Raw genomic sequence first — 15616 nt, forward strand, 5'->3', positions numbered from 1 at the left:
AAGCATGTAAAACAACTTTCAAGCAACATATGTTTCTATTTGCACTGCAAGTAGATGCTTAATCATTGTCATTGCAGAGGGTGTAGCACTGCTATAAAGCTCCAAGAGTTTTAATAACATTGATACACAAAATAATTTAAATAAAGTTGTGCATATGAGCACAATAGGCAATATCGATGTGTGTGAAAAGCCAAATTATCAATTAACTTTGAATGTGTTTGTGGCAGATTTCAGTGATTATTTGAAAACACATTCATGCAAAAGGTTCTATGAATATTATTTTTTTCAGTTTAGCCTTTTATGAGCCATTACTGAATAATTTCTGTTTGACAGAACTTTGAAGTAAGAATTAGGAAAGGGGTGTTGTGCAAATATTTGAGCGGCCTAAGGGATTTGAGCTTGCACATAGCTTGCGTAGCTCAGTCAGCTTGTTAAGGCTAGACGTTGTACACAGTCATCACACAGAAAGGACAGATGCTGCAGATTTCAAAGTTTCACAAGTACTCAAGCCTTGTCGCTGCAAGCAGCAGCAGGGGCTCCTTTAGGAAAGAAATTTCTCTTTTATTGTCTGGAAATGTAAATAATTTGGAGGAAAAAGGGAAAGGCAAATATCATTTAATAGCAGTTGGCTCGCATTATCTTAGCTAAAGAATTTGTTGACAGAAACTGAGGTATAGAAGACTGAGAAAACCTTCAGGGAATATTTCAGTGAATTGCTATAAAGTGCTTATCTGTTCTTTTTAGCAATTTCACAAAAAAGTGCTTATTTAGTGCAACCTACTTCTACTAAGGTACATGCAGACTCCATATTTGCAGTGCTCCAGTCTGTTAGGCGGCTACATCTGCAATAATATGACATACTGGTCATATAAAGAATGTGTTTTCTGTACAATTGCACTGATAGTTGATGTCAGAGCATCAAACTAAGCCTCGTGTATTGTGGTAATAAGACATCCAGTGCACTGATGGCCTTTAAATAAAACTTTCTGGCTCTGATAATAAAGATCTAGACTTGAAATTATTTTCATTCAGTGAAGTTTATTTTCAATTTAAATTGAAAGAGGTAAAAAAAAATACTAGAACAAATGGAGTATCTGTTCTGAAAAACATTTTTTCTGCTTTTCTTTAGCATTTTAATAAAAAAAATAAGATGTTGAAAATAATGTCTAACCTTCTCAATGATTAATGCAAAAGCTGGTTGGTGACTATCTACATCATTGCCTTTCTAGATGATTTAGTTGACTTCTTACTCATGTTTTTGGACTGTGGGAGGAAGTCGGAGTACCCAGAGAGAGCCCCTGAATGCAGGGGGAAAAATACAAACTTGATGCGAAAAGAACCATATAGCCTATATGTAATTTTTTTGTACTGTAAGATTTGATAATATGATATAAAAACATAAAGGTCCCCCCACCAAAACTCAGATGTTTGGCATCAGTGACCATTAGAAACCAAGATCAATGTTCCTCTACCAATAACTCATATGATACAAGTGTTTGTAAAATGGCACAACTGTAAAAATCTAATGCAGCAGTAAACTTCAAGTATTAAAGTATTTCATAGCAGTATGTGTCGTATTGGGCATAACGTCTGATGGCAACTCTTTAACCTCGTGTGTATTTGTGGGTCCAAAGAAAGACAATCAAATACATGTAACAATGCTTTTCTTTCTTTCTTTCTTTTTTTTAAAATTAAAGTTAATCCATAAGGGTGTATGTTGTAAATTAAGCCTAATCAAATACAAATACGTCACATTTTTATTCCCATTTTAAAGCACATCAGCCTCAATAGAGAAGAGAAAAGTTGAAGAGAACAGTAATTCTGAAAAAAGTTTATTCAGTTTTACATTACATTATATTTGTTTTTCCCACATAAAAATCAGAAATAGTTGCAAGTGAACCCAATGTGACCCTGGAGCTGATATACCCTACCTCCATATTAATCCAGTGGTTAGGCTACTGTAAAACACTCCATTTGGTCTACTCCCTTTTTTGCCTTCAGGGCTACATTAATGATAATTACTAAGCTCTCAGGATGCCAGTTAATACCCCCTTTAAAATCCTTGTCATCACAGAAAAAAAAAGGAAAAAAATAATAACTAGAAATAAGCTTAGTAGTAAAAAAAGAAGTATGAGTCCCAAAAACATTATGAACAATGGAACAATCTTTAAAAAGCATGTTTCACGTTGAGATAGCTAAATCAAGTCCACGAATGCTTGAAAAAAATTATTTCCATTCTTATCTCCACAAAACATGGCGTCTTGCCTCTCTCTCTCTCTCTCTCTCTCTCTCTCTCTCTCACACACACACACACACACATGCAAATAAACACACACAATGAAGAGAAGGAGAGCGAAGGAGAGTGAAAGACAGAGAAAGAAAGAGAAAGAGGGGGTGATAACAGCTTCAATAAATCATCCGGGCCAGTCGCCGCTCCCAGGGGATGCGGGATGGATTAAATTAAGCACTCTCTCCACCCTTGTGTCTATCCATCCGTCCATCCCTCACTCTCTCTCCCTCTCTCCGTATAAATGCCAACAGCTGATCGCGAGACGGCACACTCACGAGAACAGCTCGAAGCAGCAGAAAGAGAGAGGCGAGGGGAAGAGAGTGAAGAGAGAGGGATCCAGAGAGAGAAAGAGGGGGATCTGTTGATTCATCGGAGTCCCTTTTTGTACAATTTCTTTTTTTGACTTAAAGGGATATAAAGGACTTTTTTTCGTAAAAGGGACATTTTTTTATATACATAAAAGCATTCTAAGTTATTATTACATATTTTTTAAACCTCTGATTTTCTTCGCATCCCTCCCTCGTCCTTCCCTTCTTCCTCCTCCATTTCTTGTTTAAAGAGGCCCGGGCTCTGCGAAGTGTCTTCCATCGCCTTTTATATTCATTTTATTTTATTATTGTTCGAGAGCCTTCAGTCTTCCGTTTGTCCGCGAGCGCAAAAAGCACGAGGCACCCCCTCCTCCTCCTCCTCTTCCTCTTCCTCCTCTTCCTCCCTACGGTGGGAGCTGTCCGGTGCTGAAGTTGCATTCCCTCCCATTCCTGCAAGAGGACTGGACCGGGCCAGGCAGGGACGCTCAAGCAGAACAAAAACTCTTTTGACCGGATAACTCGGCAGCTCGGCTCCCGCCACAGCCTGAAGACAATTGGTCCCTCTGCTCGGCGTGTTGACGGACGGACGGGATCGCCACGCTGGCCAGGCCGTCGGCGAGGGGCTTTACATCCGCGAGAGTGTGCGCGCGTGTGTGTATCGCTGCGTCCGCGTGTACGTTGTGTTTGTGGGAGCGTGCGTGCTCGCGTGCGTGCCGGTGTCTCTCACCATCATGCCAAGGTCTTTCCTGGTGAAAAAGGTGAAACTGGATGATTTCTCCACCGGGGCGGAGCTGGAACACGCCTACCGGCACAGGACAGACCTCAGCCTACGGCTGCATGACAAAGGTAGGTCAGGCTGCCTACACGGCGCGGGACTTACAGGTGTCTCGGATACAGACCGATCCTAATGAGGAGTAGGAGGAGGAGAGGGACGCAGTCAGGAGAGGAGGGGACATGTTCCTGTAATAAGGCTGGTCTATAATGCATGAGACAAAGAGGTGGATTTACCTGTTGGGCCTTGAAGGTTTTTTTTCTTTCTGTGATTGTTTTAAATCTTTACCAGAGCCTTACACATCAGAGCCTGTGGGTTAAAAGTAGATGCAATTCACGCACAGACCAACGGTATGTCAGATATAAAGTTATAACAGGTGTTATGGGCAACCCGGCTGGTATGCAGCGCCATGCACAACAAACTGCATCAACTTTCTCAGCAATTCAAACTACAGCAGCTTTAAAAACGCCTGCCTGGTTTTATTAAGCCCCTAACGAAAGATCTCTCCTTCTGCGAGACACTTTAATGGCAGAGGAAATAACTTTGTGACAATTCAAATTTATAAAAGAAAAAGAAAAAAAGATGTTTTTTTTTTTTTATTAAACTTGTTCTTAGCTCATTTTTTCATCAGCTTATTTGAGTCAAATTTCTTAATAAGTACTTGTTTTGTTGCTGTGTTTGTATTTTTTGGTTGTTTTATTAAAACAGGTCTCTTGTATATGGGATTGTGGATCTCAATGAGACAATCTTCTAATAATCTTATTAATAAAGAAAACAACCAGAGCGATCAATTTTAAGGGATACGAGGCTGTGCATATCTATCCTAGAAGAGCACAGAGAAACCTCTACAGGCAGGTTGATCCTTGATTGCAGTCAACCGTAAAACATGACAAATCTGGACGTCTTCTTGGGTCTCTTGGGAACTCAGCCTTCCCTGGTGATAGGAGCACAAGTGCAGTGTGCATTGCCCTAAAAGAAGCACTTCCACAAAGATTTTAAAGGGATGGACTAATGGGAAAGGCCATTCATAGTATAGAGTCAGTACAGCAAAATCTAAAGCAACAACATTTCTTTTCAGTTCGAGTTTTAAATACTGTATTTGCCCCTAGGAGGGTAGCTAAAGGCACACAGAGCAGTTATCAGCAAACACCTCAGCAAACTGTACAGCAGTGCTCTTTGTGTAAAACCTCAGGCAGAGAATCAGATGGAAATTTACCAGCTGTAAACAAATTAACAAAGGCAAATATGGACAGGTTGAGTGGCTATAAACGGAAAAGTTAATTATGGGAACAGCAGATTGTTAAATTTGCTGTGTGTGTATGCGCAGGCGTTCATGTATGGTGTCTCGAATGAGGGTGTCAGTCTGTGTGAGGGTGGAGGTGGGGAAGCAGAAGTGTTATGATGTCATGTAGAGGTAGGCGGGGGAATGAGTGATGTTATACCAGGAGGGATCCAGAAGTATAACATAATACTAAGTAGAGTAAATAAGAACATGCTGCAGCTCACCAAGGCTAAAATTGTAGAACTAATCAATGTGTCTCTCCTCGCCTTTCAGTGGTCATAATGTTATGCCTGATGGGTGTATAGCCACAGTGATGCATTTTACTGCATTCATTTCATCTAGTGGGACATTTTCGAATATCATAATTTTCATGTCAAGTTTTTATAGCTAGCCACACTTTCAGTCTGGTTCTTTTTCAAACCCTTCAATACAGTGGGTGTTGTAGTGGGACAGACTGCAATCAATTATTAGGGAACGACTTCAGACAGCACAGAGTTATCACATGGTCATTAACACTTACTTATGTCTCATTCCCTCAACCAGCTATTGAAAATATATCAAAGTTAGATTACACAGCAGCCTGCAAGAGATTTAAGATCCACAGGACCGGGAGAGATCAGACGAGCAGATGCTGCAATGGACAGCAAAAACACGGAGAACTCGTCAACTGAAGTGTTTTTCCTGCAAAATGTAAAAACATTCTTCACTGGATTTGATCCTGCAGCATTTGTTCTTCTCTTAGAGTTGCGCTGCGTAAAGGTCACTTGTGAAATTAACTCAATCAAGAGCTTCTCGCATGCTTCACTGATCCTTCCTAATGCTCAGCTGGGACCTTCTTGCTCCCACGCAGAATAATAAGTAACGACAAAAAAAGATAAAGAGAGCCGATGTGCTTTTACTTTTTTCCCGCTTCTGTGAAAGTAAAATGCACCATTTTCAGACATGCTTGAATGGAGATGCGTCAGAATCGCCTCTTTGGTGGCCTGGAGGTTTCAGGAAACAATCAGATAAAAAAAGAGGGCATTTATTCACATTTAAATCTGTTTGATTTCCACCTCAGACACACTGATACACTACAACAGGTGCAATATGAACAGCTTAACCAGCAATTTAGTAGCTTACATTTAACAATGCAACGAGCTCCTCCAAAGCTGCTGCTGTTATCAGACAAGATTGTATGTTAAACTGACCTTACCGGAGGCTGATCCTCTGACACGCGCTACACCGTTTCCGTGCACCAGGTGTTACTGCTCTATTTTTGCAGTGTTGGCAGATTTTTTCTTTTTTTTTTTTTTTTTTGCACGCTGGTTTTCTCGCTCTGGATGATTCACTCTCTACCTGCAACAGCTGCCATAATATTAAACTGTCACATAAGGACAACATTTTAAAAAAGAGAATTGACGTAGCCTTTTTTAATTTAACCAGTTAAGGCATAACGAATTAAATGAATGTCAGAAAATGCAATAATTGATGGCAGAATTTTAAATATTACTCAGCTTACTGAATGGTTTTAAAAAGTGTGACCTAGTTTTCTGATTTTTTTTTCATTCATGTGTAATTCCCTAGTCTTTTGCAGTCATGTAAATATTGCATCCAAGGAGATACAATTCTAGGAAAAGCATTTATTTAACAATTTTACAAGGAATGTCTGAAGCAGAAACATTTACTCGACATTTACAGCCTGTTTTCCAGATAAATCCTAACTCTCTTTTGGAGGCAAAAAGCAGAAATGCTGTTTACAAAAATGAGACATTTGGCATTAAATGTATATAATCTTGTTGTAAACGTTTGGCTTAATCGTCACATTTCAGTTTCTTAACAAATCTGGCCTTTGCTACAATCATGACAGCGAAGCTGATTATTTTGAACTAAATGAAAACTGCAAACCTACCCGCATACCTTAAGTGTGTGTGACACAGAATAAACTACTTTATTTCCAGCTGGGAATCAATGACAGATTGCTGCACGCCAACGTGCATGCCACCAATCCTGTGCTTCTAAAGCAAAAACGGCTTTTTAATGTCGGGGTTAGCAAACCTAACAACCTGCCTCGTTTGACACTACAGCGCTTTTTGTAACGCAGTCTGTCTCAGCCACCTTTTGTCTCCAATCTCTTACCTCTGATTTAAGCAGCTCAAAGCAGCTTCTTCAAACATCCCCACTACAGAGGGCCATTTTAGGAAAACTTTCGGTCTGAACATGACGCCTTTTAGACTCATTATTTATATTTATACCCCAACCGTGTTCTGCCTCGGTGTAAGTGTTGTCAATGTGTATTCTCATGGGACTGCGAACTGCTGTTATTATATGCAAACAGATATGTTTGCCACATGGGATTTGTTACTTCTGTCTTCCATTCCTGCTCCTCCCTGAGACTCAAACAAAAACTGAAGAAAACATTTTTTACAACCATATAACCTACAGAACACCTAAACCAATCAGTCAATCAATTAATCAATCAATCCAGTGTGTGTGTATAGCACTTTTCAGCAGCAAGGCTGTTCAAAATGATTTGGAAAATAAAAACATAAGAAGTTATAAACACCATGCAGTCAACAATTGAACAAACATTACATTTTAATGAGTGCCATCACCAAAGTAAATAGACATCATTAAAAGAAATAAGAAATTCTTATGGTTTTATCAAGATTACATTGACCAAATATGACTGCACTGATTGAGTTTTTATGAATTTCTCTTAGTTTAGATATTTCAAGGAGCGACTTTAAGAGTGGCACATAAGAGGTAGAAGTTCAAAAATTGGCAACATCAAAACTAATATTCAGTATTACTGGATGTTTGTGGACATTGGTGTTTAGAGAAACCTGAAGGAAAGGTTTGGATCATCACTGAAGCAGACCCAATCATGAGAGTATAAAGTGGATCTACAGGAGAGTTATATTGTTAGTGGAATTGCCAATGACTAAAAAAAAACGTGTAGTGAGAGTAGATTTATATGAGAGTAACCTAAATCTGTCTAAAAATAAATTCACACATGTAGAAGTTTTACACATTTTCTCACCTTACAATAATATCTTCTAATGGGATTGAAAGTGTTAGATAAGAAAGTAGTGGATAATTTGAAAGGGATGAATCGTTTTTTTTTTTTTTGTTTTTTTTTTTTTACAAAGAAAGTGTGGTATAAATTTTAACAATCTTTTTTTCTAATCCTCCTTAATAAAACTGAATGTAAATAAATGCCCACATAAACTGTGTCATTTATTGTTGGTATAAGACACTTGTTCATCAATGCTATAGAGGTTTGATGTCAAATCAGTTGAAATGTATTGCACTTCCACTTAGTTTGCATCATATAAAAATGTTTTTATGAAATAATACCCAGGATCACATGAATGTGCAAAGATTAAAATTAAAAATAAAATATATAGCAAACCAAAACAGCATTAACTAGCAACACAGGCTCAAAGATAGTGGATCAGTATATAATGCATACAAATTTAGGATGATATTTCAGATGGCTATAGTAATTAACAATTTCTTGTGTTCATGAAGATAAGGCAACATTTTGTCAGTCTTCTGCAGCTTAATATGGTAACTTATGTAGGTTACCAGTATTGAGTGTAGTCATTAAACATAATTGAAATGTTTGTATATTCCAAAATCATATATATTTTACCAGCTTTGTGTGAATGCAAGTGATTTTTGCAACTGCTTCCAGTAAGAGCAGAACACAACCAGTTCTGACCCTCAGGAAAAAAAAAATAGTTTTAAGAAAAAGTTCTTAATTTTTCTGTCAAGTCAAAAAAAAGCACAAAGACAACAGGTCACTGCACTGACCGAAGCTGCACTGACTGCAAGCCAGTGGTCACTGTAGCATCGACCCCGTTCCGCCCTGGATCAGTCCATGGTGCTGATTCTTGTTTTCACACGCTAAATCAGCTTCTTTTTCCTCAGGTTCAGGGTCAGCCTGTGTGCATTCATCTTGTAGAGGGAGAGTGTTTTTAACTGCAGCTCTTCAGGGCCAAAGGGAGATGTATTGCTAAATTAGTTCAGGACTCACTCTGCGGATTCTTTCAAACAGCCTCTCCTGGTCACAGGTGTACAACGAGGAGAGACAGATGCTCCGTCTCATGAAAAGGAAATTAAAATATATATATATATATATAACAGATGTTTGACACACGCTGAAATTGCTGCTGTTTCACTGATTGTACGTTGATTTCACACTTTACCACTTATGCAGAACTTGGATGCAGTTGTTGCAGCATTATTACAGCACAGATACCAAAGGACTGCAGCTGTCAGTGCAGGCATGCTGTCACACCTGATGCTGTTAAACACTGTATTATGTTAATATTTGTAACTCTGCAATTATAATCATCTATCTACTACCACAATCTGGAATCTCAAAAATGTCTTATTGCCTTTTTCAATGCTTAAGTGCATCATATAGCCATTAATCACAGGCTACAGTTTGTTTCTTCTGCCCTGTATTTTTAGATAATCTTTAGCATTTTAAGCTTTTTATTGAGTGTCTGATTGCTCGTGGTTTGAGCATGATGAAGTGCTTGCTGATTTACTGCCACATGTAATGATAGGAAGGAATATTTGATTTTCTGAAATAACAATGGTTAATCACCTTGGGTTTGTAAATCAACAACGGAGGCCTGCTGTATGTTTCAATTACTGTTTTAGCCAAGACTCCATAATTATTAGTTTAAATAAAAAATCTGATGCCCGAACAAATTCATGCTTGATTAGGTGTTATGAATTTTGTGTCATTTTGGTTATTACTGTGCATGTCAAGACATATAAGCTTAAGAAACTTCAGGTTTTCATGACTTACTGTCTGTAGGACTTTAATGATTTTAATCACTGATGTCTTAGTCGCCACTTTGTCCCAGAGGAGCCATACAGTAATAAATTGGTATTATTTTTATCATCTAAACTGCTGTTCAGTGGGACTTTGCTAAGGATTTTGTCATTGTGCCTCTCTTTCCTCAACAGGCAGCCATGTTAAATAGTGCCATGCAAAAAAATGTAAACACCTTGGACTTCTTCACATTTTATTCTGTTCCTTTTTCATATTTCACTGTTTTTCAGTTGGATTTAATGGTTTGTGGTTTACGAACAATTTTATAAATTAAAGCTTAGCAAGTGTGGCTTGAATTAGCATATACCACTGATTACTCTGATCCCCCAAAAGAAAATTCAAAATCTCTCCTAATTAGTAAATAAATCTATTAGCGTGTGATTTCTATAACATTAATTCATTGGTTCTTTGAAGGTTTTGGGGGTTTAAACAGCAAGTTCTAAAATTGTGGTGGGGATGCTTTTCTTCAGAAACATCAGGAAAGCTAGTTGGAGGCAAAGGGGAGATGGATGGAACCAAATCAAGGGAAATACTGGAAGAAAAGCTTTCAGTCTGCTTCAGGCTTGAGACTGGGGTGGAGGTTCACCTTACAGGAAAGCAATAGCACAAAACATACAGCCAGAGTTACAATGTAATAATTTAGATTGACATGTTCGGTATATTTGTGATTTTCTGTTCACAGATGATCTACATCCATTCTGACTGAGTTTGAGTTATTTTGCAAATGGCCAACTCTTTTAGTCTATATATCTGCAAAGCTGTTGGAGAGATGACCCAAAAGATTAGCTATAAATGCAGCAAAAATACGTATAAGAATACGCAAGCTACAGTTTTCAGAGTTGTTTTTGTGAAAACCTTTAAAAACCATCTCACTATCCATCTCACAGCTACTATCCTGTGAGAATAGCTTTGCAACATGGAGCCCTAATAAAATGCACTGAAGTCCAAAGTTGTAGTGTGACTGCGTGAAGGTTCAAGGGATATAAATAGCTTAGCAAAACAGGGTAGATGTGTTTTCTTTAGTGTCTAACAAACATATCAAAGTTCTTCAGGGACAGTAATATTAATGTGCATCATTCCTAACTGTGACTCCTACTTTGGTGTGACACTATTTTCTTGTTCCCACCTTAGCTGCCTACATCAGTGACTACATCAGTCCTGTCGTGTATGATGGTGAAAGCGATGGCGGAATCAAGGTGCCCTCTCCTGACCCCCTCTATGACGGTATCCACAGCGACTACGGTGCCCCCGACTCAGAGTCTCCGGACAGCCCGGGCTCGGAAATCACAGACGGCTACATCAACGGCGATGCCGCAGTGAGCGAGGGATACACAGTCGATGCCTTCTTCATCACCGACGGCCGTTCGAGAAGGAAAGCCCTCGGTAACCCCCGGAGCGTCCAGAGGCACACCTGCAACGAGTGTGGCAAAACCTACGCCACGTCTTCCAACCTGAGCCGGCACAAACAGACACACCGTTCGCTTGACAGCAAGCTGGCAAAGAAGTGCCCCACCTGTGGGAAGGTGTACGTGTCCATGCCCGCCATGGCCATGCACCTGCTCACTCATGACCTCAAGCACAAGTGTGACGTGTGCGGGAAGGCGTTCAGCCGGCCGTGGCTCCTGCAGGGCCACATGCGCTCCCACACCGGCGAGAAACCATTCGGGTGCGCCCACTGCGGGAAGGCCTTCGCGGACCGCTCGAACCTGCGCGCCCACATGCAGACGCATTCGGCCTTCAAGCACTTCAAATGCAAACGCTGCAACAAGACCTTCGCGCTCAAGAGTTATCTGAACAAGCACTATGAATCTGCCTGCTTCAAAGGCCCCTTCTCCCCTCTTGGCCCATTAGACGCATGACAACCTACAAAGAGATCAAATGAGGGACAAAACCGCAGACACAAATTACCATTATCCTTAAAGACTAAACTGCAGACGGTATATTTTTGGTCAGAATGCGACCTTGCTTTCCCTCCTACTACCTCCCTCACCTGCCCACTGCCCCCCTCCTCTCCCTTGGAGCCTGTCCACAATGACGAATATGATGAAGATAGCACAATTTTTCTCCTTGAGATTTTCCCACTTAAGGATTTAACTGATCGACGCATGCACTTCCTTGAAATCACGTCACCTCCTTTTTTCTCTGTCTGTTCAGGACAGAGACACTGATATTACTGCAGCTTCCTCCTGGCATCTAGATATAATATGACTACATATATTTTGGAACATTGATGATGATGATGATGAGAATAATGACAATAGCAAACATATAGCTACTAGTTTTCTCCATGCACTGAAATGCAGTGAAAGTGTTTTTTTCTTCATTCTGATTCTGCTTTTTTGGGGGAATAGTAGTAATAAGAATAGTAATAATAATGAGAATAATATTAATAATGCTCTGCTGCACCAAGTGACCATAATCTCTCCACCGTTGAGGTAAAAAAACAACAACTATTTATGTATTTATTTATTTAAGCAATGTTTCTTTTTATTATTTGTTGTATATTTCTACTTGATTTGACGACAACAGATGCTGTTTATTTGCACTTTAAGTTCTGGATATGTCTTTTTACCACTACAGGCCAAAGCATATGTCACTTTTTTTGCGTACGATTTTTTTCTATTATATTGTTTACCTTCTTTTTTTAATTAACATTATTGCATGCAAAAAAAGAAAAATAATGAAACCTATGCCAACCACATAAAAAAAAAAAGCTTATGAATTTTTGCCAAAATTCCTATAGATAGAACCCGAGGGCAATATTTTTCTCTTGGAGCCTCCATAGGACTCGTAAAAGCAATAATCACCTAATGCATGGAATTTTATGATGAAGTTATGAAGTATTACCTACTACTGTATAGCAGTTTGACGAATCAGGTATGTTTTACTTCACCTATAGTCATAAACTGAAAAATACTAACATTGCAGACATCAGGGATCATGCCAATGTAGTGTTAGAGTGACGAAAAGAAAAGTCCCGTCTTTCCTTTCTTGTTATGCACTGCCTGCCTCTTAGTGAGTAGAACTAATGTAGGATTTAGGCTTTGTGAGGCTGGGATCAGCTGTCTGCTGGGTGTGGGGCCTATTGTAGAATAACTGCTGTGTGATTGTGACATCCTTGGCAATTTTCTGCATCATCCATTCAACGGATGGACAGGTGCATTCCGAAAGGCTGGATATCATGGAAAAGTACATTTATTTCAGTAATTTGATTCAGAAAGGGAAACTAATATATGATAGGGATTCGCTACATACTGAGTGATATACAGTATTTCCAGCGTCCATTTCTGTTAATTTGCTGAGCTCATGAAAAGTCAAAATATTGTTCCTCGGAAACCTACACAAATAAGACTGCTGACTTAAAGCAGGGAGTCTTGACATTGTCCAGAAAAAGTTTAAGTGATTAAAGGTCATTGCTTAAAAAGTATGCTGTTCACAAAGGGCTCAATCCAGGCATAGTGATGGGAAGTTAAGTGGAAGGAAAAAGTGTGGAAGAAAAGTAAAGCCCAAGCAACAGGGTGATGTATAGCTTCTAAAGAATTGTTACACAAATCCCCTTCATGAGTGTCAGAGAGATTCACAGAGTGTGAACTATTGGTACAGTTTTTGTATCAAGAGATATTTCACTCTCCTGTTTCTGTAGGCAGTCACTCCCATCACTGTGTAGGCCACAGCACAATATTTCTATATTCAAATACTTTTTTTTATTGTTGCTATGCAATAGTAACATTAACATTTTCTGGAAATAACAATTTTGGGTTTTCATTAGCTGTAAATTGACCAAAAACAGTCAAATTACATGAGTTTATGTAATCAATCCGTTTCTCTTTTTAGCTCGAATTACTGAAATAAATAATATTTTTGCAATAGTCTAATTTATTGAGGCAGACGTATTAAATTTAGCTGTGATATTCAGCAGGAAGCCAAAAGGAATCACACTGAGTTTTGCCATGAGATCTGCACAAATCCAAGCTGGGAGGCAACGCGTAACTCTCAGCAGGCCTTATTGGAAAAACCAAGGCAAAGTTTGGTGCATTGCTGAAGCTAGACTGAGGTCAACTCTGACTCCAATGCATTATTCAGCCATCTCCCCCTGAGCGCTTCCACAACATTAACTGTGCATTCTTCAACAACACACGCAGGCTGCACTTTGACTGGCCAGTCTGATTACAGTTCACAGTTTCATGCTGCAGCTGCATGGAACAGAGTCTGCATTGTTCTGCAGCAGGCCCCCCATTCACCCCCACTGAGCCACCCCGTAGGCTCACTTTATGAGTGATATACCTGCAGACAGGTTAACTTGAATCAGCTCTGACCCCATAAATCATTTAGTTTCTAATGTAGGTGGTCAACAGCAGTGATGCTGAACCCAGATCTCTGCAGCTCAGAAACCTTTTTTTTTTTTTTTTTTTTCAGATTCATGGAGCTTCCCATGAGACAGACTGAGCAGACGTGCATTTTTAGATCGTACTTATGTGAATCTGTGACACTATACAGTTTGTACATATTGTAAGCTTGATCAGAAACATTCAGAAATGTGTTAACAAGTGCATCCATATGCATGCAAGCACACAGTGCCTGATTATAAGCCATTTGGAATAACAAATCTGTTTGCAACTACGTTTAGCTATGTGGATTGCTGAGCTTTGATAATTACACCGTTTCCTGAGGACTGATGCTGTTTGGAGATGTTTTTGACAGAGGGTGTCTTAAAGATTACACAGACTAAACTTAGTTTTCTTAACTTGTTATAAGAGTGAAAGAAGAAAAGCCTTGCATAAATTTTGATGTGTCTGCAATGATGTTCTGAAGGCAAAAAGCCTAAATCTAGTTAGAAGTGTGAGAAGATAACATCTCACACTTCTGACTTCTTTATCTTCTACAATAATGGCTGAAAAAAAGTGTTGATCAGATCTCGGTGAAAGAGAAAACATTTTTTTTGTTTCTTTTAAATAAGAACATGATCCAGTCAGTTGTGGTCTTGATCTGGACTTCAGTCATCTAAAATTTATCAAATCATCGATCGTAGATCACCAACTTTTTGAAGCCCTTTTTGTTTTTTCAATTTGTAATTTAGAACAGCTTTTATGTACAATACAGGCCACTTTTTAAATTTTCTTTCAGCATCGCAGATGATTAAAATGTTTTTATAGCCAAATTTATACAAATAAAACAAAAATGCAGCCTTTATATTTCTCAGTTTAACTCAAAGGTCTAGAGACGTATTAATCAGGACTTTTAACAGCCATAGCAACCGAGTTCATGTGATGATGCTCTGACTCTGTTTCCCATTTTAAAGTGTTGGTTGATAGACTTTGCACTCTATTCTGTCTTCTGGGTGTTTGGCTGAAACTCTCATGAGGCTTTTCAGTGGTTTTAAGCAGAAGGAATACTTTATGAAGTCTGCCTGCTTGAGTCTGTCTCCTGGTGAGCTCCTGATCTGGCCTCTTTTAAGTACTTCCATTGTAGTCATCTCCACCTTTAAAGAAAGTAGCACAATGAAACTAACTAGAAATCAGGTAGAGAAGAATTATATAAAAAATAAACCTTGTACTAGCTTGACCTCTCTTCTTCTTCTTTTGTATTTCCAAGTTAAAGAATGATGATAGCCTAAATAATCAATTTATTGCAGGAGGGTTTGTAAAGAATCCTTCGGATTGAGACGTTTTTACTGCTGTATATCGATATCTGACTTACCTTAACGCAGGAGGGTTGGATCTCTGTTCCAGAGTGAAAATCTCCTGTGAGTTTTTTTTTTTGTTTGTTTGTTTGGTTTTTTGAGCCAGTATTCAGACAATGTAAGCACAATGATCACAAAGCATTTTGTGGCACTTCATAATAAAGAATAATCTTAATCAACCAAGGATATTTTGTTGTAGCTCTGTGTTTTTGTCTTTAGATTCAAGTTCTCTTTAAGTCATTGTAAATGTGCCGCACTCTTGGGGGAATATTATAGGTTGTCTCTGCTGTGTAAGTAGCTTTTAAGGCAATTCATACCGATGTGCAAAGTTTTCTTTTCTAGTCAGAGGAGTGCTTAGTTCATTTACACAGAAGAAAAACACTTGACTCTGAGCTAAACAGCTCTTGGTTTGCATTAGCTTTGTCAATATTGTATGTTTAAAGAGGCGCT

At 38.9% G+C, this 15616-nt stretch overlaps 1 protein-coding gene across 1 annotated transcript; it reads left to right on the top strand.

Annotated features, from left to right (window-relative positions):
• Nucleotides 1-1866: 1866 nt before the first annotated feature.
• LOC114142352 (transcriptional repressor scratch 1-like) lies at nucleotides 1867-15352 on the top strand. Its single transcript, XM_028013591.1, has 2 exons — nucleotides 1867-3444; nucleotides 10618-15352. The coding sequence occupies exons 1-2, from the start codon at nucleotides 3330-3332 to the stop codon at nucleotides 11343-11345; spliced, it is 843 nt and encodes a 280-aa protein (XP_027869392.1). The 5' UTR covers nucleotides 1867-3329; the 3' UTR covers nucleotides 11346-15352.
• The last annotated feature ends 264 nt before the right edge of the window (nucleotides 15353-15616 follow it).

This window comes from Xiphophorus couchianus, chromosome 3 (genome assembly GCF_001444195.1).
Source record: "Xiphophorus couchianus chromosome 3, X_couchianus-1.0, whole genome shotgun sequence".
In the NCBI taxonomy this organism is placed as follows: domain Eukaryota; kingdom Metazoa; phylum Chordata; class Actinopteri; order Cyprinodontiformes; family Poeciliidae; genus Xiphophorus; species Xiphophorus couchianus.

What these genes read in the sequence shown, in the direction of transcription:
- LOC114142352 (XM_028013591.1), top strand. Translation starts at nt 3,330, where the DNA reads ATGCCAAGGTCTTTCCTGGTGAAAAAGGTGAAACTGGATGATTTCTCC. An exon ending in CCTACGGCTGCATGACAAAG is followed by an intron (nt 3,445 to 10,617) that starts GTAGGTCAGGCT and finishes TTCCCACCTTAG; the next exon opens with CTGCCTACATCAGTGACTAC.